General features: G+C 37.6%; 1 protein-coding gene and 1 long non-coding RNA gene across 2 annotated transcripts in view; both read right to left on the reverse strand.

The window, feature by feature from the left end:
- The window catches only part of LOC148909638 (uncharacterized), a 37,643-nt gene extending 30,560 nt beyond the window's left edge, over window positions 1–7,083 (reverse strand). Inside the window, exon 1 of the long non-coding RNA XR_016120426.1 lies at window positions 7,057–7,083. This is a non-coding gene — a long non-coding RNA (uncharacterized LOC148909638). The remainder of the gene's footprint in view (window positions 1–7,056) is intronic.
- A 1,948-nt stretch (window positions 7,084–9,031) lies between these two features.
- Window positions 9,032–25,307, reverse strand: LOC116298126 (scavenger receptor cysteine-rich type 1 protein M130). Its single transcript, XM_089034224.1, has 15 exons — window positions 24,942–25,307; window positions 23,865–24,182; window positions 23,086–23,415; window positions 21,847–22,167; window positions 21,246–21,569; window positions 20,057–20,377; window positions 19,317–19,658; window positions 18,327–18,650; window positions 17,698–18,021; window positions 17,441–17,540; window positions 16,389–16,665; window positions 15,756–15,819; window positions 15,329–15,484; window positions 14,540–14,700; window positions 9,032–9,178 (listed from the first exon to the last, which is right to left on the reverse strand). The coding sequence occupies exons 1-15, from the start codon at window positions 24,997–24,999 to the stop codon at window positions 9,122–9,124; spliced, it is 3,477 nt and encodes a 1,158-aa protein (XP_088890350.1). The 5' UTR covers window positions 25,000–25,307; the 3' UTR covers window positions 9,032–9,121.
- Between the last annotated feature and the right edge of the window lie 472 nt (window positions 25,308–25,779).

The raw sequence follows: 25,779 nt of genomic DNA on the forward strand, positions 1-25,779 counted from the left end.
TTCAAGACTCTCTTTCAGTCCTCTGAGTAATACTTGAGTGGTTTCCTCATGATTCAAGTGAAAAACAGGCCGAATATTAGGAATTGGAAAAATTGAAATTTCTCCCCACCCCGGGGTCATCGAAAATTTCAATTTTGGGCCGATTTTGAGGAAAAAGATTTTGGAACTAAAATCTTACTTCAAGACTCTCTTTCAGTCCTCTGAGTAATACTTGAGTGGTTTCCTGATGATTCAAGTCAAAAACAGGGCGAATATTAGGAATTGCTAAAATTGAAATTTCTTCCCACCCCGGGGTCATCGAAAATTTCAATTTTGGGCTGATTTTGTAGAAAAAGATTTTGGAACTCAAAGCTTACTTCAAGACTCTCTTTCAGTCGTCTTACTAAAACTTCAGTTGTTTCCAGATGATTTCAGTGAGAAACAGGCCACTTATCAAGATCTCCTAAAATTGTAATATTTCTCCCGACCCCGGGATCATCAAAAATTTCAATTTTGGGCCGATTTTGAGGAAAAAGATTTTGGAACTAAAAACTTACTTCATGACTCTCTTTCAGTCCTCTGAGTAATACTTGAGTGGTTTCCTCATGATTCAAGTGAAAAACAGGCCGAATATTAGGAATTGGTAAAATTGAAATTTCTCCCCACCCCGGGGTCATCGAAAATTTCAATTTTGGTCTGATTTCGGGGAAAAAAATTTTAGAACTCAAAACTTACTTCCAGACTCTCTTTCAGTCCTGTGAGTAATACTTGAGTGGTTTCCAGATGATTTCAGTGAAAAACAGGACGAATATTAGGAATTGCTAAAATTGAAATTTCTCCCCATCCCAGGGTCATCGAAAATTTCAATTTTGGACCGATTTTGGGGAAAAACATTATCCAACTAAAAACTTACTTCAAGACTCTCTTTCAGTCCTCTGAGTAACACTTCAGTGGTTTCCATATCATTGCAGTGAAAAACAGGCCGAACATTAGGAATTGCTAAAATTGAAATTTCTCCCCACCCTGGGGTCATCGAAAATTTCAATTTTGGGATGATTTTGTAGAAAAAGATTTTGGAACTCAAAGCTTACTTCAAGACTCTCTTTCAGTCGTCTTACTAAAACTTCAGTTGTTTCCAGATGATTTCAGTGAGAAACAGGCCACTTATCAAGATCTCCTAAAATTGTAATATTTCTCCCGACCCCGGGATCATCAAAAATTTCAATTTTGGGCCGATTTTGAGGAAAAAGATTTTGGAACTAAAAACTTACTTCATGACTCTCTTTCAGTCCTCTGAGTAATACTTGAGTGGTTTCCTCATGATTCAAGTGAAAAACAGGGCGAATATTAGGAATTGGAAAAATTGAAATTTCTCCCCACCCCGGGGTCATCGAAAATTTCAACTTTGGGCCGATTTTGTGGAAAAAAATTTTAGAACTCAAAACTTACTTCCAGACTCTCTTTCAGCCCTGTGAGTAATACTTGAGTGGTTTCCAGATGATTTCAGTGAAAAACAGGACGAATATTAGGAATTGCTAAAATTGAAATTTCTCCCCACCCCGGGGTCATCGAAAATTTCAATTTTGGACCGACTTTGGGGAAAAACGTTATCCAACTAAAAACTTACTTCAAGACTCTCTTTCAGTCTTCTGAGTAATACTTCAGTGGTTTCCATATGACTGAAGTGAAAAACAGGCCGAATATTAGGAATTGCTAAAATTGAAATTTCTCCCCACCCTGGGGTCATCGAAAATTTCAATTTTGGACCGATTTTGGGGAAAAACATTATCCAACTAAAAACTTACTTCAAGACTCTCTTTCAGTCCTCTGAGTAACACTTCAGTGGTTTCCATATCATTGAAGTGAAAAAAAGGCCGAAGATTAGGAATTGCTAAAATTGAAATTTCTCCCCACCCAGGGGTCATCGAAAATTTCAATTTTGGGATGATTTTGTAGAAAAAGATTTTGGAACTCAAAGCTTACTTCAAGACTCTCTTTCAGTCGTCTTACTAAAACTTCAGTTGTTTCCAGATGATTTCAGTGAGAAACAGGCCACTTATCAAGATCTCCTAAAATTGTAATATTTCTCCTGACCCCGGGATCATCAAAAATTTCAATTTTGGGCCGATTTTGAGGAAAAAGATTTTGGAACTAAAAACTTACTTCAAGACTCTCTTTCAGTCCTCTGAGTAATACTTCAGTGGTTTCCACATGATTCAAGTGAAAAACAGGGCGAATATTAGGAATTGGAAAAATTGAAATTTCTCCCCACCCCGGGGTCATCGAAAATTTTAACTTTGGGCCGATTTTGTGGAAAAAAATTTTAGAACTCAAAACTTACTTCCAGACTCTCTTTCAGCCCTGTGAGTAATACTCGAGTGGTTTCCAGATGATTTCAGTGAAAAACAGGACGAATATTAGGAATTGCTAAAATTGAAATTTCTCCCCACCCCGGGGTCATCGAAAATTTCAATTTTGGACCGACTTTGGGGAAAAACGTTATCCAACTAAAAACTTACTTCAAGACTCTCTTTCAGTCTTCTGAGTAATACTTCAGTGGTTTCCATATGACTGAAGTGAAAAACAGGCCGAATATTAGGAATTGCTAAAATTGAAATTTCTTCCCACCCCGGGGTCATCGAAAATTTCAATTTTGGGCTGATTTTGTAGAAAAAGATTTTGGAACTCAAAGCTTACTTCAAGACTCTCTTTCAGTCGTCTTACTAAAACTTCAGTTGTTTCCAGATGATTTCAGTGAGAAACAGGCCACTTATCAATATCTCCTAAAATTGTAATATTTCTCCTGACCCCGGGGTCATCAAAAATTTCAATTTTGGGCCGATTTTGAGGAAAAAGATTTTGGAACTAAAAACTTACTTCAAGACTCTCTTTCAGTCCTCTGAGTAATACTTGAGTGGTTTCCTCATGATTCAAGTGAAAAACAGGCCGAATATTAGGAATTGGAAAAATTGAAATTTCTCCCCACCCCGGGGTCATCGAAAATTTCAATTTTGGGCCAATTTTGAGGAAAAAGATTTTGGAACTAAAATCTTACTTCAAGACTCTCTTTCAGTCCTCTGAGTAATACTTGAGTGGTTTCCTGATGATTCAAGTCAAAAACAGGGCGAATATTAGGAATTGCTAAAATTGAAATTTCTTCCCACCCCGGGGTCATCGAAAATTTCAATTTTGGGCTGATTTTGTAGAAAAAGATTTTGGAACTCAAAGCTTACTTCAAGACTCTCTTTCATTCGTCTTACTAAAACTTCAGTTGTTTCCAGATGATTTCAGTGAGAAACAGGCCGAATATTAGGAATTGCAAAATTTGAAATTTCTCCCCACCCCGGGGTCATAGAAAATTTCAATTTTGGGCCGATTTTGAGGAAAAAGATTTTGGAACTAAAAACTTACTTCAAGACTCTCTTTCAGTCCTCTGAGATAATACTTGACTGGTTTACTAATGTTTTCAGTGAAAAACAGGCCACATATTAGAAATTGCGAAAATTGAAATGTTTCCTCACCCCAGGGTCATCGAAAATTTCATTTTTGGCTGATTTTGTTGAAAATAAATTGGGAACTAAAAACTTTCAGTCCTCTTTCAGTCCTCTAAGTATGGTGGCCCATAACTGTCACAGGAATTTTTTACGGCAAAGTAGCAAATTTCCACGGGACGACACAATTTCACTGACAGTCAGATACACAAAGCCGTGGCACAACACAGAAGAATAGAATTCTTTTATAGTAACACAGGGAACCCAATGTTTAAGATTACAGGGGGTACAATATTGTCAACAAAATCTTACTCACCCCTATAGCCCACAGTGGAGCATGATTGAATGGCATCATTTTGTAGTATTTGTGGCAATGAATTATTTTAGCAAGTGTGCCAGGACAGACGGATTGCGTTTTACATATGTGTGATTGTTTCAGTTATTCGTAGATTTCTAATTGAATTGATATATGTTTGTTTCTAAATGGATACTAAATAGTGTTCACCGGCGCCACTTCGTTAGCGATTACTCACCTTTAATAAGTTAATCAGATTTACCTTCAGTACTGTACTGAAGGTAAATTTGATTAACTTATTAAAGGTGAGTAATTGCTAACGAAGCGGCGCCAGCGCTGCTTGGCATGGATAGTGCAGCGGTAAATACTCAGAGCGTACGTACAGCTGATTCAAACCAGAAAGACCGTTGGTGGACGTGATAAATATATTCATATTGTACGGCTGATTCGAACCAGAAAGACCGTTGGATGGAAAGATAAGTGAACACTATTTAGTATCCATTTAGAAACAAGCATATATCAATTCAATTAGAAATCTACAAATAACTGAAACAATCACACATATGTAAAACCCAATCCATCCGTCCTGGCACCCTTGATTTTAGTTTAGTTTATTCGTCACTATTTACAACCTGAGGTACAATATGTGATCTAATGAATTAAGTGAGCTAAATATAATATATAGAGACAAAAAGGAAAAAATAGTGAAAAAGAAGTACAGTGGAACCCCGCTCTAAGGACACCCGCTTAATGAGGACACCTCGTTATTAAGGACAGGTTTCAAAGTCCCAACAAAAGCTCCATACATTGTCTGTTAAAGTAACCCACTTCATAAGGAGACCCGTTAATAAGTACAAAGGACACATTTCTAGGACCTGAATGACAGTTTCCATACATAAACAACCCCGCATTAAGGACACTTGAAATTTGAAGACGTCTTTACTGTATTTGTTTATTGATATAATGAGCTGAATACGGATTATATTGTCAGTGATCAAAGATCATTGCAGTATAGTTTGCTATAACAACATAATGAAATAGACAACACTCGATTTTAGCAGGATTTTAAGTGATGTTCAATTAGTTTGGTTCAATCCCAGTATTTTGAACTCTGTTCAAAACAAAACTCACAGATTTCTTTAAATGAAATTATATACAGCACAGTACAGTATAGTACAGAAATGATGTAGTGCTTGTACAGTATTGTGCTTTTTGTTGGCAGTTTAGGCTGAATGTATTGAACACTGTAGCTGCAAGTGTGCAGTACAGTAAAAAGAAAACAGTAAACAAACAAATCTCACAGACATCTTTAAATTAAATTGTACAATACAATGCAGTAAATGCAATTGTAGTTCTTATACAGTAATGCATTTTTTGTTCCAGTTTAAACTGTTATATCGACCATTGTAGTTCAAGGTTTACACTACAGTAAAAATAAATGGTTCAAAATGCGTTTTCAGCTGTTTCTCTGAAACCTCAGTTAATAAGGACACCCCATTAACAAGGACAGTTTTGTCCGTCCCAACGTTGTCCTTATTAACGGGTTTCAACTGTAGGTTATTATGATAAAATCGTGACAGGAGGATACAGGACTTGCGTCCCAATTGACAACCTTCCCCTATTGTAGTAAAACTGAAAAAAATACCAGCAAATACTTCTTGGAACAATTTTGCGTTATGAAAAAATTAGTATGAAATAGCAAGAGTGGAGAGGTCTAAAAGTTATGACCTTGAATATTTTATCAACTGGACTAATTCATTATATAGTGAGAAATAAGCTTTTTGAATTTCTCCAAGGACATTGAACTTCTTAGAACTCTTTTGTGTTATAAAACAAATCAGAAATAGCAAGAGAGGAATGGTCTAAAAGTCATAACATTACATATTTTATCAAAAATACTGGACTAATTGATTATATAACGAGTTACTGAGGCGGCTGATAGGATGATAATTTCTGGTCATAGTGTTCAGAAAGAAAGATCGTTTTTACACACGCTGTGGAAAAGGCGAGGTGCTATTTCCCAAAATTAAATTAAATTTCATTAACTTGAATTATTTTTTCACTCGTACCATTAAACTGCTTCGGAAAAAAACTCATTTTTTTGGATATGCTGACTTATAAGCTTCAGTTTACTCATAATAAAGATTTTAAAAACCTACTAATCCGTCATACATCTGTTTTATAGGCCAAATCGATTTAGGTTATATGCACGAAGGTTAGCTGAAGTGCGAGTCTGCGAGTCCGAGCCTGACTGTGCACGAGCCACGAGCCTATTTTGCGAGCCTTCAGTATAAGCATACAACTTTTGTATTTTTGAACTATTTTTTTTTTTTGTGGTAGACTTTTTTAACAGTTCCGAGCGCAATCCAATCACGACAGTCAGACACTGAGTAATGCTTAGGAGTTCTAATTTTAGCTTTCTTCATGGGAAAAAATGAACTCATAAATGGTTGCACCTAAAAATATGATATTGTATAAATATAATTGTATAAATATAAAAAATCTCCATAAAAAATAACCTCGAAGTATTCTAACAAAAATAGAGTGATTATTAGTGAAAAGTTTTTTTATTATTCAAGCACTCGAACCAGACGTGGTCGAGTTCCTGAGTTTTTACTAGTAATTTAGAAGTTTCAAGGATCTCTCGTTCGTGAAACACAAGTTTTATCTGCATCTGTAATTTTTTCTTTATTCACTTGAAGAAATAGCAGGTACTTGAGTAAGACAATGTCCAAATCCTTTACTCTCCATTTTTGGTCGCAAATGAAATATCTATCTCGCATTGTTCGTTGGAGTGCAAACACGCACACACACGAGTCTTTTTAAATACATACGCTTCGACAAGAATGTCAAACAATAAATTGTTATTTAAATAAAGCAACAATTGAGCTATTGAGCTATTGAGCTATTGAGCTTATGACCTAATAGCGAATCACGGATCATGTATATAAATAAAACAAAAGATATGCAGCACGTCATAAAGCACTTGTTGATGACGATAGGTGAAAAGGTTCATGGATTTTTTTAGCAGGGCTTAAAGCATGAGCGACTTTATGACAATATTTAACACTTCAATAAAATTGCAGAGTTCCACATGTAAACTGCAGTGCGATTCATCGTTAAACTTCAGACTGAAATCGCAAAAAACCAAGGGTCTTTCCATAAATAAACGCGAAAAAAATTCCGCAGTTATGAGACATTAATATAATTTGGTCATTAAATGATTTTTAAGACAAAAAATCCAATATTTTTAAGGCGATTTCTAACTAAATGAGAGTTTACTTTACTCACTTTTCACAGGCATCCTCCATCTTGAATTCTAGACCATAATATTCATGTTTTGTCGCGAAATTATGTATTGGCGCTAAAAAAGGCTCGCGGCTCGCATATAAATACTACAAAATGGCGCAATTCAATCACGTTTCACTGGGGGCTGCAATTTGTTTGCTTCTGTCGACAACATTGTACCCCCCCCCCCCCCCCCCGTCATCTTAAACATTGGGTTCCCTGTGTTACTCTGAAAGGATTCAATTCTTCTGTGTTGTGCCGCGGCTTTGTGTATTTTGCCGTGAGTGAAATTGTGTAGTGCCGTGGAAATTTGTTATTTTGCCCACGTGAAAAATTGCGTAGTGCCGCAAAGATTGGTTATTTTGCGTGAATATTTTTTGTAGTGCCGTGTAAATTTTGATTTGCCGTGACAGTTATGGGCCACCGTGATAATGGATCGATTCATTATTAATTAGTTGCCCTGCCCTAATAATAAATAGAGGATATTACATGGGAGATACGAAGATACGAAAGAGATACGAAATTTATCTTCGAGTGTTGAAAAGATCTCTCACAAGTGAGCGCAGCGAACGAGTGAGAGATTTTCAACACGAGAAGATAAATTTCGTATCTCCAAACGCCCATGTAATATTCTGTTTATTATATAATTATCAATGAAAGTATGTTTTGGCTTTTTCATGCAATTCTTTCCGTGTATTTTTGAATAGCCATCGCAATGGTGTTATTTTCACGTGTGAAGATATCAATTTTTCGAAATAGAGAAAAACAGATATTTCATTGGTAATTATATAATAATAGATTTAATTTAACACAGAATTCAGAAAGTTTAAATTCAGAAACAAATTTACACTGAAGTGATAGTGATACGTTCATTTTGATTGATCTTGACAGCCGCTGACTTGTTCCAAAATAGCATCACACACAGTAAATTTGAGAGGACCAATAGCGCAGCGCAACCGTGACGTCATAAAAACGAAGACAAAGGCGAAATTCGGACAAACAAACTTACAAGTTTACCGTCAGCAGATAACTTTCACAGCCGATAGCAGTTGATCTTAGCTTACATGGGTTATTATTGCAACTTTAAGTAAACATAATAAAATCCGTTCGTATAATCCTCGTAGCGGTTTAACAGAATGCAATGTTTGTCCGAATCTTTAAGCTATTTTTAGAATCAGTGCGCTGCGCTATTTGGCCCCACAGAGCCGATTTGGCTTTTTCAAAGTAGTGCTATTTTAGCCCAGGCTAGGGCCAAAATAGAACAATGCCATTTTAGCCCCACAGAAGGCATTTTGGCATTTTGGCATTTTGGCATTTTGGCATTTTGGAAAAATCCATATAAGGGGCTAAAACAGTCCCAAAATCAGAGCTAAAAAATGGCCCCTATACTACCGGTAGTGCAAAAATAGCCCTACTTTAAGGAGGCCACTATAGGGTCAAAATTTTTGCCCCATTTTTGAGGCCAAAACCGCCCTATCCGATTTACTATGCTTCAGTCTTCGAGCAGTAAACTTAAAAAGCAATTCTCATTAAACCATTTATTCAGTGTATTGAGATCATCTTGTAGAGAACGAGGTCAGAAAAGGTTAATTATAACTGATTAGTTGGTTGTGCCCGCACCAAGTTTAAAACTTGGATAACTTTATAATAGTCAACAAATTTATTGATTCCTACTAATATTTATCACCAAAGATTTTCCTGAAGCGAATTAGGCCCCGTCCACACGTATCCGCAAATTTTTGTATCCGCAAATTATTTTTTGCGGATACGAAAATGTTTGCGTCCACACGAAGCGTATTCGAATCGTTTTCACCGTCCACACGTATCCGTTTTCGTAAATTTTGCGAATACGGACACAAAAATTTGCGGACACATGTGGACGCAACCCGTAACCGCAAAAAAAAATTTGCGGATACGAAAATTTCCGGATACGTGTGGACGGGGCCTAAGATGAAGTGACTAACAGCAATAACAGCACTATAAACACCCTCAGTTGGGGTATATTTTATTCTATCCTTCTAAGTGTTTTACTATGATATGTCCATCAAACAATAATACTACAAATGCCTTAGTGTTCAACGTTTTCATACAGAGATCTCTCCAATGTGTATACATTTGGAGTCACCTGGAAAAAAAAATTGTGGGAATAACTTTAGCTTTTTGAGTTTAGATAACTCGACTATTATTAAGAGTATTGGTCGCTACGCCAACTGATATAAAGCCTTACTTTTTCCCCTTCATTTGGAAATAATTTGTACTCTTTCTATATATCCGACACCTTCCCCACTTGTCCCGTCCCGTCCGTCAGTTTTAGGCTATTTACTTTTTGATACAAAGAGCCGAAAACTTAACAGATAGTATTATATTTTAATATTTATACATTGGTATAATATCGCCACAAAAGCCTCCATTCATCGAATGATTCAAAAAAACAAGCCCTAAGCAGTAATGTTTCAGGATGCCATGATTTTCATTTGTTAAAGTGCTACTACGACGAAAATCGCTCAAACTTGGATTCAGCTGAAACTTCCCAAGAATACTCTTTAAGGGTCCAATAATCACTGTATGAAGTGTTTTCTCGATATTCAGGACGAAAGTATGATATTTTTACGATTATTTTTTGGAGTCTGTGACGTCATACACTCAACATCGAACATCGCTCCATACATTTCTTTGTAGTTTATAATCAAAATATCAGTAGTAAAGGGAGAAAGAAATACCCAAACACCCCAAAATATAAATTATAGTCACAAGTAATGTGAAATAAGCACATTAGCCACCCTTTGGGCTTCACTTGTGTAGCATCTGTCATGGCGACCGGTCACGTTTTGGGAGTGCTCCCACTCTTAGGATATTTTTACGCTTTATCGAGTTTACTGGTACTTGAAAACCAACGTACTGTCTATGTAAATACGGGAGAATGTTTTCTTGGACAGACCAGAAGCAGTGTATGGATCTCAGGAAGTATTTCAAGCAAATTTTTCACAACGAAGGGCCGAACAAGATATGCGAAGTCGAGGGCATCTTACTACAGTAACTGCTCGGCAACTTTTAACTACGAGTACCTTCGACTCTGTGGCGATGTAAGCACAAACCCAGGGCCTCAGTCAACTAGAAGGATTTGTACGGAATGCGAACGGGTAGTAGCTCGAAATCATCGGGCAACTCGGTGCGATGGTTGCTCCTTGTGGACTCACATTAAATGTGGAGGAGTCCTTCCAAAGGAATATCGGTCTATGAAATCTACCGAGGACTTTTCGCGCACCTGTAAATCCTGCCTTGAGTTATTACACCAACTTCCTTTCGCCGACGCAAGCCTAAATTCTAGCAACAGTTCGATTCTGGGCTCTGAATCCGGGGCAGAAGACGCAAACTCAGTCTGGGACGAATTTGACGAAATAGCAAAAAAATACCGAAAGAATCTCAAGATCGGACACGTAAATGCAAACAGCATTGACGGTTTCAAGTTCCATGAAGTAAAGACCTGGCTGCTCTCTGGCAAGCTTGATATCCTTGTGATTTCTGAGACCAAGATTGATGAGAGTTTTCCTGATAGTCAGTTTCAAATCGACGGTTATCGTTTGTGTCGAAACGATAGAAAGGCCGGCGGAGGAGGACTCATGATTTACGTGAGAAGTGATATCTACTTTGTGAGGGTCCAGCAACTCAGTGGTCTATCTCCGGAACGTTGGTCTCGGTTTAGAACCGAATCAATTGTACTCAAGATTAAACTGGGCAAAACTTGGCTTGTTTTCGTTGGCATTTATAGACCTCCTTCGTTTCCCAAAACACAATGGACGGAGGAGCTTACACTTCTCTTTGAAGCTGTTTCTGCACTAAGCGATACTGTATTTTACGCCGGGGATTTCAATGCGGACCTCTTAGATCCCGACAAACCCCCTCGAGAAGGACGTTGTCTTCTGGATCTAATGGATATTTTTGATCTTGACTGTCTAATCACAAAGGCAACTCGTAAGACACACACATCCGAAACGCTGCTAGATTTGATCTTGACAAATTCCAAGAAAAAGGCTCTGACATCAGATGTAGTTGATACGCAAATAAGCGATCATTCTTTAGTATACACCATTTTACGGGCAACGGCTCCAAGATCGCGCTCTCGAAAAATATGTTTTCGAAGTCTCAAGAACTTTAATCAAGAAAAATTTATGCAAGATTTGCAAACGGTACCATTTTCTATAGTAGATGTTTTTGACGATGCGGATGATAAACTTTACGCCTTTGAACAACTTTACACTGGTATTTTAGATGAGCACGCACCTCTTAAACAAACAGTTATCAGGGGAAACCAGGTTCCTTACATGACAGAGCAGTGGCGCAAAGCTATAAGGCATAGAAACAAGCTCTGGAAAAAGTTCAGCAAGGACCGCACAGACGCGAATTACGATCAATACAAAATTCAGCGAAATAAATGCACATCGTTAAGACGGAAGGCTATTAAAGAACATTTTGCGAAAAAATCTACGGAACCGGAAAACCCAAGGGAGTTCTGGAATACGTATCGGCCTTTCCTATGCACTAAAGCGAAACAAGCAAATGACATAATCCTAGAGGAGAACAACAAAGTCATAAGTGAAAAGCGTGAAATTGCTGAACTTTTAAATGAACATTTTATTAAGATCACAGAGAGCGTGGGGGCGGTGACTGAAGAGGAGTACGGAAAGAATTTCGTCAACCATCCAAGCATTATAGCGATCCAACAACATAATAGCAACACGAGTTTTGAATTCCAGCGCACAAATCAAGTGCAAGTCGAGAAGCTGCTATTAGAGATCAATTGTCGTAAATCGTGTGGCTATGACATGATGACACCTAGACTTGTAAAGGATTCGGCGGCTGTGATAGCTAAACCTATTGCAAGCATTTTGAATTCGTCGATTGACCAAGGTGTTTATCCGAGTGGTTGGAAGAAAGGACAGGTGACACCATTGTATAAAAAGGACGACGAGTTTATGAAGGTCAACTACAGACCCGTCACAGTCCTTGTCGTGCTCAATAATGTGTATGAAAGGCTGTTGGCGGTACAGATGCAGGACTTTTATCGCGCGATCTTGTCTGACCTAATAAGCTCTTATAGAAAGCTATATAGCTGCGAAACAGCTTTGTTACGCTTGACAGAAGATTGGAGGGCAATGCGCGATAAGGGGGAGCTAGTTGCGGTGATGTCGATGGACCTATCTAAAGCGTTTGACGTTATCCAGCATGATTTATTGTTGACTAAACTAAAAGCGTATGGTGTTGGTGAGAGAAGTTGTGCGCTTCTGAAAGACTATCTCACTGGGAGACAGCAGAGGGTGAAGATAGGAGACACTTTCTCTAGCTGGGAGGGCGTTGGCCGTGGAGTTCCTCAGGGTAGCGTCTTAGGACCAATGCTATTCAACATATTCATAAACGATTTGTTTTTCCACGTCACAGAAGCCAAGTTAAATGCATATGCGGACGATCATCAAGAATACTGTTCAGGCACTGATCCAGCAGAACTTGAACACTGTTTATGTAGTGAAGTAGCTAAAGCAAACACATGGTATAAGGTGAACGCAATGAAGGTTAGCGAAACCAAGCACCAAGCGCTGATTTTGGGAAAAACTGACCACAAATTCTCATTCCCTGTGAAAGATTCTCTGGACATTTTTGGAATGAATATAGACAATAAGCTCTCCTTTGACAATCACATCTCCGCCATTTGCAAAAAGATCAACAATCAGTTTAATGTTATGTTAAGATTTAGAAAACGTATCTCAAGGGACACTCTAATAAAGCTGTATAAGGCTTTCATTTTGCCGCATTTTCATTACTGCTCGTCGGTGTGGAATTTTTGCGGTGCGCGCAATGCCAGCAAAATGGAAGCTTTAAACAAGCGAATATTAAGGTTCCTTTTACAAGATTATGATTCTTCATATGATTTATTATTTGAGAAGGTCAACCTAAAATCTCTACAAGTTAGACGCCTTCAGAATTTCTTAATCATATTGTACAAAAGTCTATTTTTTTCTCACTACCCAGGATATCTAAACAGTATGTTTACTTTCCGGTCTACTTCCTATAATTTACGCGGTAAGTACATTCTGTCTCTCCCTAAACCTAAAACAACTACATATGGCCTTCACTCTTTTTCTTATTTAGCTGCTACTTTATGGAATGCACTGCCGGATACTTTTAGAACCTCAAACTTTTTGGACTTCCGTCGTAATATACTAAAGTATGACTCTTTCGAGTAACTACTCATCAACATTGAAATTGAACTGATTCTGCAAAATAGTGTATATAGTGTACATATGTAAATATTAATTACCATTATATAATAGTTTTATAATCATTATTCAATAGCCCTTTTTTTTTTTTTTTTTTCCCCTTTTTTTTTCTCGAAGATATTAGCTTTGTAAGCTACTCTGAAATTCGAGGTTAAATAAAGTTTATGTATGTATGTATGTATAGGAATAAAATAAATTAAGGATTTATATACAAAGAAATATATGTAACAATGTTTGATGTTGAGTGTATGACGTCACAGACTCCAAAAGATAATCGTAAAAATATCATACTTTCGTACTGAATATCGAGAAAACACTTCATACAGTGATTATTGGACCTTTAAAGAGTATTTTTAGGAAGTTTCAGCTGAATCCAAGTTTGAGCGATTTTCGTCGTAGTAGCACTTTAAGGATAACCTTTCTTCTCTTCACCCACAAATCTTGAACTTTCAGTTTAATGCCACTTCACAGGTTGAAAAAAGGCTTACGAAAAGAATCAGTTTCCCAACAAACTATCATATCTATAACTGCGTATTGTTCGAACCAGCAGTCATCTTATCAATCGAGTTGGTATATATATTCACCATATTACTTAATTGGTTTACTTTTCATACATAAAGAATTCAACCGATGCTTCAAGGTTCGAGTAATTTGAATCAGTGATCCTCTAAAAAAAACTACCTTGTAGTCGCGTTTTATCATTTGTGTGTGACTAGGAAATCGATGTGAGGAAAGTGTTGAATATTAGAAATTAGTAAAAATGCACAGGTGATTATTGAAAATCTCGCGCGCTGATTGGTCGAGAAACTCACAATATCACACGATGATCACCTCCAGCGATAATCCAAAATGGCGGCAAGCCGCTTTGTTGCTGTTACCGTAAAAAAATGTCTTTTATCTCCTTTTTTTTCTTTTCTTTCTTTTTTCTTTTGTTTTCTTTTGTTTTTTTGTTGTTTTTTTTGAAAGAATCACCTTTGTATTTATACTAAAACAATTATTTGCCTCAGCCTCAGTGAATATCGATAATATTTACCTCGCCGCTTGAAGACTCGCGTCTCGGTAAATATTCCACGACATTCACTTCGCCTTCGGCGAATAATTGCAAAATAGTGAGAAAGAATAATCTTCTATCAATGAGCCTGCTGTCATCAAAAATAGCGGAATGTACGTCAATTAAGAGAGAAGACTATCAATGTTATGCAAACATAACGTACCACCGCTGAGGGTCTTTCGAATTGTCTCTGGTTTGCACCCCCCAAATTGACATAAATGACTTCGTCTTGCTCTGCCTGTGGCTCTCCATGATGTAGCGACTGGTATTGACGTGTCGTATTATCATAATACGTCTGACTACTGGTCATTTCCAATTCTTCGCCTGTTAAAAAAGGAACTAGCATAAACATATTTTTTCTAGCAAATGAATTTCAAGTATTCAGCGCTAGCAAGGTGAACCTGCGCAAGCCGGTTTTCATTTATCCCTATACGTTATCAGTTATAAAGTTCATCTGCTCTACGACTTAAGGAATTGCTTCTTTTGTGTGTGTGTTTATTTCGAATAAAAATATAAAATTAATGACGCCTTCTTCTTAACATATTCCTACAGTGTATATTAGTGACTTTATAGCCTTCATATTGGATGAACACTCCAGTTTCGAGTTCTCTATTGTACAGGGTTATCCTCGATTTCGTATGTTTTGTTTTTGAATATCCATATGTTGCAGCGTAGGTCCGTGGTATTTCAAAGTGTTTGTATTGTTGAACGCGTACACTCTTTACTTTATTGTTTGTGTTTGTGAATATTTGGTCACTGAAATAAGGCTAACCTTGTATATAGATAACTAGTTTGTAATCGGAACAAAGTGGTATTTGACTCATTCGAAGACGGTCCGATTTAACAAAGCTTTTTTTTTTTCTATTCAGCCATGAAACATACATAAATGTATTCATTTTCCGAAAATGCTTGCCAAGATTTTAACGGGAAACTTAAGTAAATAAATAAGTACCTTGATCATTTCCTTTTTTCTTCGATTTTCCTAGACGTTCGTTTTTCTTCCGTAGTCTTCTTCGCACCAAATGACCAAGTATGATAGCAATCAAGACTACAAGTGCAATCGAAAGAGCTATGACAACACCTTTCGAGACTTGAAAAAACTTGTTTCCTGTGGAAAGTTACCAAAATAAAGGACTCATTTGGCATTGTCATGCACGTCGACCTATAACACTGCTACACGGTATGACCAAAAATCAATTTTCCACATAAGTGAGAAGAACTATTCTGGACGCGACAAAATGAGTTGTAACTGGTGTGTTACTATTTTGCAATACAAATAGCCGTCATTTTGTTTGATTTAAACATCTCATAAAAATAATCCAATCATGTTTACAAACTGCATAACAAATTGAATAACAAGCAAAAAATATATAATTCACTGCTTACCTTTTCCCCGGGTTTTGTTGTAAATGCAACGAAGGACGAATCGCCATAAACTTTCCTCTATATCAAAAATGTTAAGAAAAATGCAATGAGGGATGTTGCAAGGCACTCTCTGATAAAAGCAACAGTCATTTAGATGTGTTTCGGCAGTGCAAATCTAACAGTGGCACAGTGGCGAGAAAGTTTGAATCAGTTACCAGGCTTTGAGTATTTGAAAAGGAATTCCCCTTCTTTTTATTTAATTTGTTGACCACGGTACCAACCACTTGTCGCCGGTGACTAATATGACGTCTGTCACAAAGAGGATTGCCATGCTAAGTTGAGTGGTTCGCCCATACTCCACTCCCCATGTCATATTATACTCGGTAGACCGTTTTCTCAAAGTAGCGTGCGCATCCAAATTGACGGACCACAAAAAAGAAAAACGCAAAAATCTGTAAAATTGAGAAGCCAGACTTATAGTTAAAGAGGAAAATAATCGATTTTATTTAATTTTTCGGAAAAAAAATCATAAAAATGCATGTTAATTCTCGTGTTCTGGTATCATGGCCCGTCAAGTTCCTTAAGTTTGGATGAGCACGCAACCTTGAGAAAACGGTCTGTTCTGACTGGAATATAAATTTACTTGCCCCATTACAATCTTTAGTTACGATTCGCATATGCACTTTATAAGCACACCCTGCTTCCAACGGTACATTATGATAACCACTATAAAGAAGACCATCGCCGACGGTAAAGTTGAGCGAACCATGATAATATTTGACCTCTGCGGTAACGTACATTGACGAACCGTTACTCGTTGCCATGGTTACACCGTGGACATAAGAAGGCAATCGTTTTTTTGTTTGATCAGTAGAAGAGAAGACATCCTTGTTCACTATTTTTTCACAAATGATTTGGTAGGCACTAGAAATCAATAAAGATATTTAATATTGTGATGGTAATGATGAAAAGGTAAATTATACACCGTGAAAAGATGAAAAAACTTACTGACGTTTCGGACGCTAGTCCTTCGTCGGAGTAAAAGAGAAAGAAGTCAAATATAATATTCTTAATATTGTGATGTAAAGGTTGCTTTTGCATCAGGTAATGCAACATTGACTCATGTCGTTCACACTAGCCTATTAGCGCAGAAGGAATGACTGAATCCTATCCCAGAATTCGAAATCATTGTGGTTGATACCATGTTATCAAAAAATAGGTGACGTCATCATTGTATCCAGGCCTTCCGAGAGTAAAAGCAAGATGGCGTACTTTAGAGCGTAGTTTCTCGTGTTCAATTAGCGAATACTCTAGAAACTCACTGTGTTTCTAAAATGGATATAATTCTATGATTTAAAAAAATTTCTACAGTAAATCTGCCACCACTGCAGTTTCTCTGCCAAGTATTGTATACCAGATGAGACGTTGTATATATATATAGCTTGGACACCATCTTGAAACTTGGATCTTGCGTTAGATTCTGGGATAAACTTCATTCATTTGTACTTCCCAGCTTTTATTAGCCTTTTCGAGGTTAAGGAAAAACCAGGTCCAGAGGTCCAGCTGTTTTGAGGATATATATTTCCAAGATAGCGTCTATTTCGTCGAATAAATCCTGCACTACACACTGCTGCTAATAGCTAAATCTGCAAAATCTACGATTTTATTTTCATGGGAATGATCACCGTCTTGATCTTACCTGTCTAAGACTTTTTCCATTGGATTCGATTTTTCAATCATAAGAAAAGCTTTTGATTCGGTTAGCAGTAACGCGTTTAAATGAAACTTAGGAACACTGGCTACAAATAAAAACATATATAAAAATATATTACCATTTTTGGGAAGCACTATATGCTTATTAGGGGGCGGGCGGAGGGTGGAAAGAAGGAGAGAGAATTGCCTCCTCCTATTTTTCTAAATTACACTTCCTTACACAATTGAAACAAGTTAACGCACCCAATTGGCAATCGACTCCAGCATCGTCGTCATGGTTACACGTTGTTTGTCCCCATCCTGGATGACGACAGTCAACAATTGAGTTCTCTGTTCCATTACACTCTAGGTTACTCAACCAGATAGTACCATTTCCAGGTCTGAAGGTGGACTTTGAATACACTTTACTTGCCCCGGGGTAGCCGATCATACGACAAATCACTATAGTATCGTTGATGTCCAGTCCCCTGTTACATATTGTACCCCATACGTTACCATAGCGAACAGCAACACGGCCAGAGTTGGGTGAATTTCCGTCTTCCAAACGAATGTCTATTGGTGAAGAACCTGAGGGCAAAAATGTAGATTATTAAGAATATATATTGGTTAGTGCGCAGCTTTCGAAGCTAGAGGTCAATGACGGTTCACTCCTAAGGATTTCTACGTCTCTTGCGACTTCTCTCTAATCTTTATAGTTTTGTTTTTGCACTGATGAAGAGAAGGGGTAAAGTGCGCACCTGCAGTTCCCTGGAAGACCAGCTACTAGCTGAAGGAACAATGATGTTAAACAATATATTTACATTTCATTCTGTGTAATGTCATTACTTCCAATTGTTTGCATACTACTTTGCATACAAAATTATTAAACATACCATTTAGATGTTGACATAATACAGCAGATCTAAATCTGGGATTGCATTCATTGTTAGTCCATCCACGGTGATAACATTCACTGATTGTTGCTTCCATTCCGTTACACTCCACGCCACCCAACACGCTTCCTTTTATGTGACCATCTTTGTACCGTTTGATTCCTGCCAAAGCTGCCTGGTAACCAAGCATTCTACAGACCACGTGGGCGTCTAAGATATCCCAGGTATCATCACAGACTGACATCCAGGTCCATTGGTATTTGACTTCTACAGTTCCGAAGAAGGGGAGAGGACCAGTCAGACGAGCTTCCACAAATTGTTCCTCTGAAATTATAGAAAACCGTGCGAAAAGAGAAAAACAATATGCAGCTGCATAAACAATATCTTTTTTTCTGAAACTTTGTTGTACAATTACTTTTAGTTTGGGTTATCAAGGCAAGACTTGCAAAATTGCGAGTGAGAGAAAGAGCGCGATCCTGATTAAGCTATGTTTCCAATCCGGCCAACTCATGAAAGTCCCCTTTGCCTTCAAGGAATTTTGTACTCCTTCGTAACCTTCGACACCATATGCTTCCAAAACCACATTTTTTAAAAGTAAACTGTACTGTTTGTAAGGAATTGCCAAATAATAGTCTTCATTCTTCTTTTCAGATTCGATAGACTTCTTTAGCTTGGGGGCTATGTTTTTTTTTATATTTCAGACGGCACGTGTCATTCCCTAGAGAAGTAATTATCTGCTTAATGGTTGTGCATGAAGATAAAAATATGATTATAAGTGAAACAAAGAATCTTGTTCTCAAGAGAATGAAAAGTGGTCTGGCATGGCAAAACATTACGCAAAAATGAATGGATAAATCAAGCAATGAATGAATCAAAAAGAAGCAATAGCAGTAGTGTATAGCAATGTCCGAGTGGACCAATACCACTTATTTATGGATTAAGTGCAATCACTCTAACTTAGAACTATCAACAAAACCAACATTTTCCTACCTTTAGGGAGGTTTTCACATACTAGGCCCGCATCTTCGTTATGGTTACAAGACTCGCGACCCAAACCGTTATGTGCACAATGCGCGATACTGGATTCGTTTCCACTGCATCGCACGTTATCTAACAATATAGGTCCACTACTACCACGGCTTCCTTTGTATTTAGCATCTCCGGCCCAGGATGCTTTACTGTAATTTAACATGTGACACACCACATAAGCATCTGCTAGACCCCAACTATGGTGACAAATTGCGCCCCAGACTCCATAATATCGAACTTCTACTCGGCCTTGATTAGGAGTGTACCCAGGTACCAATCGAACAGCTACGTTAGGGTTTTTATCTATGTTAAAGCAGAGTATTCAGTACAGTTTATATAGATTATTATACGTTACTTGATGTGCAATGTAACTAGATATTATTGATTCTTTTATGTACAGTGTGAGTCTTGAGTATTTTGGCGAGACGCTGACCGCCTTGAATTCGTTAACATGATTGTAGAGCGTGCTTGCTTGATCCAATTCTCGTACACACTCATAATTGCACCATTGAAAGCCCGTTTTTTTGCATTCGGATAGCGCACTTGTCTTTTTGAATTGTTGCATATAATACTCCCATACATCAAGTGTGGCTTAGGCTAGGTATCTGCTAGCAACGCACAATTACTGTAGTAGTAGTTGAATCTGTGAACAATTCCCCACAAGAGAAATATTTTGAGGTTAAGTAAGATGGTCAGTTTACCGTCATTTCCAAGACATATTACACCTGCATCGAAGCTATGATCACAAGTTCCCCATCCATTCCATCCAGCATGGTAACACATGTCTATTGATTTCTCTTTACCGGTACATCCCACATCGTGTAGCCATACTTTACCACTTCCTCCTCCAAACCTCCTGATAGCAGCCAATGCTCGGGTGTAGTTCAGCATACGACACACAACATGAGCATCATTGATATCCCAGTTACCGAGACAAATTGTTCCCCATATGTTGTTAAACTTAACCTCTACCCGACCAACATATGGGGAGGGCCCTCCTGCTAAACGAACTTGCACGACACCTGAAATTTCGAGGAAAATACATTAAATATCTCAGGATGCACTTGTCCTCTAAACGCGAAAAGGTAGATTTACAAGTGGAATCGTACAGTTCTAAAAATGTGTCAAAAGAATAAATTCTATTGCACGGCCATTTGAAACAAGATTTGGGCTGAGCAAAGTCAGGAATTTAGCGTGTTAGGTTTTGCTGAGTGAGGAACACCAGAAAAATCAAATAAAACCCTAGAAGCAAGAAGAGATAGCGCTACCCTTGACTCTCCAGTCGTATTTTAATATTTTATCCCATAGAAACGTTCTGCGTATGATAAGGGAAAAAAATGAAGAAAGACTTCTATATATTGCCAAAAAATTGAAACCTAAACTCTATTTTCCTATGTTTTGATTGGCTATGTTTCCTATGGTATAAGAATAAAATGAAATAATATTTATAAAAATGACAAAAGTGCTTGAATTTATCAGCCATTTCGAGGTTAAGTAAAGGACTGGGTCGAGTTGGTAATACTTTGCATTGTGTGGCTGATTTATAGGAGACAAAATAGACGCCATCTTTGAAATATGTCTCCTAAATTAGTATCTTTTGCAATTCACTGCAGTACAAACTCGACATAGTTTTTTCCGCAACCTATACTTTTTAAGAACTTATCCTCTTCCTTTTTCGGTATTTGTGGCTTTGAAATAAATTGCACAACTTTTCCTTTTCTTCTTTTATGACTGATTTGCGGTAGGGCTAAATATCTTCAAGAATATTTCTAGCAAAAAGAGAGGCGTTATTCTTCATTCGTGGTAGTAAACTCGAGTGATTTCAAAATATGATAATTTCATTAAGAATCAACTGAACAAGAAAATGTATCTTTAATATTGAAAACCAACCTGGATATTGATGACAAACTACTGCAGCATCATTACTATGACTACATGATCTTGTCTGCCCCAATCCACTATGAGTACAGTTAAGGATATCTTTCTCGTCTCCCTTACATCCAAGTCTCGTAAGCCATACTGGACCTGTCCCTCCACCCACTGTGTAGACTCTCATGGCTCCCTTGTAGTTCAGCATACGACAAACTACATTAGCATCACGTATGTCCCAATAAGAATTGCAGACTGTGCCCCACACTCCGTACTGCTGGATTTCGACGCGTCCTTCCATACTTGATGACCCACCTTGGAGACGTATGGTCGTTGTCGAGGATCCTACTCAATGATAAGCAACATAATATCTTGTCTGTTTATGGGCAACATAAATGACATACTCGTATTATCAATATAAAACAAAAACTGGGAGAACAAAGGGCAAGTAACAAGAGAAAAGTGCATCCATGGCCAAATTCAAAGCTAAAAAAGTAATTCGTGGATATTTTTAGCACCGTGTTGTCAATTTTGATTATTTGCTTTACAGTTAATACTTATTAATACTTTCATACACACACAGTTTAATGCCGAGCAATTTAAAAGGGGGCTTATTACATACCACTTGGCTTGCAGACGATCCAGGCATCCGTTTTACTTGCGCACAAGCTGATGCCAGCAAAGTAGTATCCGCAGGCCCGCATTGATCTTTCACTGCCACTACAGTGCATTACTGGTGTGAATCTAACCATTCCACTCTCTTTCTTATAGACCGCTAGCGCTTGACTGTATCCTGCTGTTCGACAAACTACATGTGCGTCTCGTAAGTCACAGTTTTCTGTGCAAATACTGCCCACTGTGCTGTAGTAACTCACTTGTAGTCGCCCAACATGAACATTTGGCCTATTTCTTTCAGAAAGACTAAAACGGACATTTGAAGACCCTATCAATGGTATATGCAACAAAGAAATATGTTTTAATAACTGACAATTACAAACTTCGCTAAAACCCTAAATGGCTTTTTAAAGTAATAAAAGTATTATCAAGTTGCTGCACTAAGAACTACCCGACTTGGACTACTCCATGGTTCAAGATCATTTCTTACATCAATTGTTTTGAAAATGACCAGAATGTATAGATCGAGATCGCCATTGGTATACACGAAGAGTCAAGGCAGCCATTGAGATCCGACTCCACCTTTATTACATCAATGGGACAGTTGTATAGAAATCCCTGAAGCGTGGATACTGACAATGAGAAAACACCCTGAGCCGAGTCGCAACAATCAAACAGCAAATTTCAGCACTAACGAACCAGCCAATCACAGCAACAATGATCCGATGAGCGGTATATTACAGACACAGTGTACATTATAGCCTGAACACTAGCAGTTTGCAGTGGAGACGTAGCGGTTCCTTTTACAAATGACTCTCAATCGTGAGACAATTGAATAAGTACTATTTATTAATGTCTTTCTTATTGTTCATTAGCATGTAATGAACTTACTCCTATTCATATTCTCCAATGATATAATATATAATAATATATAAAAATACAAATATATAATATATAATTAGCAGCGTGCTTAAATTCATGCGAAAACCTTGTCACCTTTGGATGTTGGCTGATATACTCAAATAAACCAAGCTAGCCCAAATATTTTTGCAATAATAATAATAAATATGTTCTTATATAGCGCATTATAGATTCTCAATGCGCTTTACAAAATGTCAGCCAAGATGGCTGCTACAGAGATCTCTTCCACCCCAAGAGTATTGACAGTGTAAAAGATGCACTGATGATTTTTGAGTAAAGAATCAGCCCAATAAAACAGAAACCTAAATCCCATCATCCTTTTTACCTGAGATACAAAATACACCAGCTCTCCGGTTGTTTGGACAACTGCCAGCTCCTTGTCCCCACTTTGGACTGTTGCAGTTTTCGATAGAAGACTCACGCCCACTGCATCTGACATCAGAAAGCCAAACTAAACCAGAACTTTGATATCCTCGGATACCAAAGGCTGCACCTCGGCTGTAGCCCAACATCCTGCATACGACATTAGCATCTTGTCTATCCCAGTTGGTGTCACAGATGGATCTCCATATACCGTAATAACGTACTTCGAATTCAACACGACCAAAGTGAGATTCGCTACCTTTAACCAATCGAACGCTCACATCAGGGGAACCTGGACATTGGTAATATTAATCTTTCATCAGTATAATATGTTATGCATGCGCATTAGTAGATTGAGTAGTAGTTCGTGGTTTCTCGTGTTTCTAAAGTGGCTGCAGCTTTGACTTTACCAAAAGTGTCAACAGGCTAAAGAAAACTGTAAACTTCGATCATTCTGTGTATGAGAATATATATGAACCTATATTTTTGTACTGAAGTTGTAATGTATCAAATTGAGCTGATCCCCGCATCATTCTATTAAAAAGCGCACACAGTGATCAGCAACATATATCTTTTAGATATTTTATTTTAAAATGTCCCTAGAGATGACAAAAGAATAAATAACACACTTGACAACAAACGAAAGTAAGAAACTGAAGGTGGGTTTTTCTTGTCGGCGTATCCTTGAAACAGTCGATTTTATCATGCAAACTTCAGACGATCTATGAAACACCGACTTACCAGATTGACAGACGATGCCAACATCTTTAGTGTGATCACAATCATGGACACCCCAATCTGCGTGACTACAGTTATCCAACGAGTCCTCAGACCCAGTACATCCAACATTTACCAGCCAGATCTGGCCGCTTCCTTCTCCCATGGACATGAACTTCACACCACTCGAGTAGCCAAGCTGTTTGCAAGCAACATTAGTGTCTGCAATTTCCCAACCGTCAGAACATATTGTTCCCCATTTGCCATTATGTAAGATTTGTAGAATACCGGAAGGAGATGATCTAGTGCTGCCACCGATGAGCCTTAAATTAGATGCTGATCCTATAACCAACACAAAATATCAGGTCGCTTTCAAATGTTATTTACCCCTTATTTTGAATTTTTTTTTTGCTAAATCTGTTAACGAAAGCACTTAGAAAAGAAGGAATACAAACATTAGATATATCATGCATATAACCAGACTTGAATTATTCGTAATATTTATAAATAACGAGGTATTTGTTGTATATCAGATGCCAAATAAACTAATTACTTTCTTATTACTAGACCATACTAAAAAAATCCAAAACCACATGTGTGGTCCAACACAAACAACGAGGTCTCGTGTTATGATATTCGTACTATTGCTCTTCACTTTCTCCTCCCGGAATAATACTAGACGACCCGGAATAACACTATTCGATCATTGACCATAATAACGCGAATCCAATTGCTGAATTGAGGGAATTAGTCAAATTACTGAAGCAAATTTCTTTTACGGAAACATTCGCTTTCTAATTACAATTTTACTGTTTTGTTAGCTACAAATATTCAATGTAATTCAAAAGAAAAGTTCGTTTATAAAATTTCTATTCACCGGAAGTTGCCTTTTTGAATTACAACTACGCAGTCAAAAATGGCTTTCTTGGGTTCTTTGAAAAGATTTCGTGCCCGTCATATTTAACTTGCACAAAAAAGAGATTTCTTTCAGCTTTTTACCCTCGATAACGATAGTGCGCTAACAAAAAACCATACTGATGGTACATTTCTTTAGACGACCCAAAATAATTAAAACAGAAACAGTATATCAACATTACTTACCATTTTTGAGTACAGAACCAAAGAACCAGACGAGGAAGACACGAAGTCGTGCTTCCATTTCTGAGTCGTGTTGATGGCTTCTGGTTATTGATATTTCTAGATGAATTTTTGTTTTAAATTTCCAAAATTGCGCGCCGTGTTTTAATGTTTAGATCACACATGAACTAACATATGGTTTAAAATATAATATTTCTACATCTTCTGCACTTCATCTGGTTTCGAATCCTTGCGGTTCAGCGTGGCAAGCGATGTGTGATGTTTGGTGAAGTTAAGTTAATACCATAGAGATTGCGTATGCCCATTTTAGGCACCCCATCCGTACAATTACTGCCCTTTATCTCCTCTGAAGAAACATTTTGAAAACCCAAAGGAAGAACTGAGAATACGTATAAATAGAATGAGATATAAGTAAAGTTATGACAAAACGTTGAGATAATACTCTTATTTTCGAAATACTTAAACGAACCAACGTTTAAGCCAAAAAAAGAGAAAAGGTTTAGACATGTGGTTGCACTAGTTTTTGGCAAAAGGTGTTTGAAAGCTAATAAGGAACGAAACAGAAACAGGTAGCCGTGTCTTTGCATCCAAGCGAGACGAACGGTGAGCTTGCAATGACAGAGACCTTTTTAACACCTTGAACAATGTCTCTATCATTACAAGCTCGCCGTTCATCTCGCTTCTACTCAAAGACATGGCTACCTTTCAAGATTTCGCAAAGAAATGTAAAGGGGACTATGTGACTGCGACTATTCTTGGTTTTCACCTACGTCATCATGAATTTCAAAAGCGTAAATTCGCATCATAATGAAATAAAAGTTTCATAATGTTGTAAAGCGGT

This window comes from Actinia tenebrosa, unplaced genomic scaffold, assembly GCF_029948245.1.
Source record: "Actinia tenebrosa isolate PJP-AT-01 unplaced genomic scaffold, QUT_ActTen_1.0 PGA_scaffold2__45_contigs__length_23673736, whole genome shotgun sequence".
Classification (NCBI taxonomy): domain Eukaryota; kingdom Metazoa; phylum Cnidaria; class Anthozoa; order Actiniaria; family Actiniidae; genus Actinia; species Actinia tenebrosa.

Coding starts and splice junctions, on each gene's coding strand:
- LOC116298126 (XM_089034224.1), bottom strand. CDS start 24,999: ATGGAAGCACGACTTCGTGTCTTCCTCGTCTGGTTCTTTGGTTCTGTA. Junction 15,820..16,388: donor TAACTAAAGATTGTAATGGG/GCAAGTAAATTT, acceptor TTTTTGATATAG/AGGAAAGTTTATGGCGATTC. Junction 14,701..15,328: donor GAAAAAAGGAAATGATCAAG/GTACTTATTTAT, acceptor CTTTTTTAACAG/GCGAAGAATTGGAAATGACC.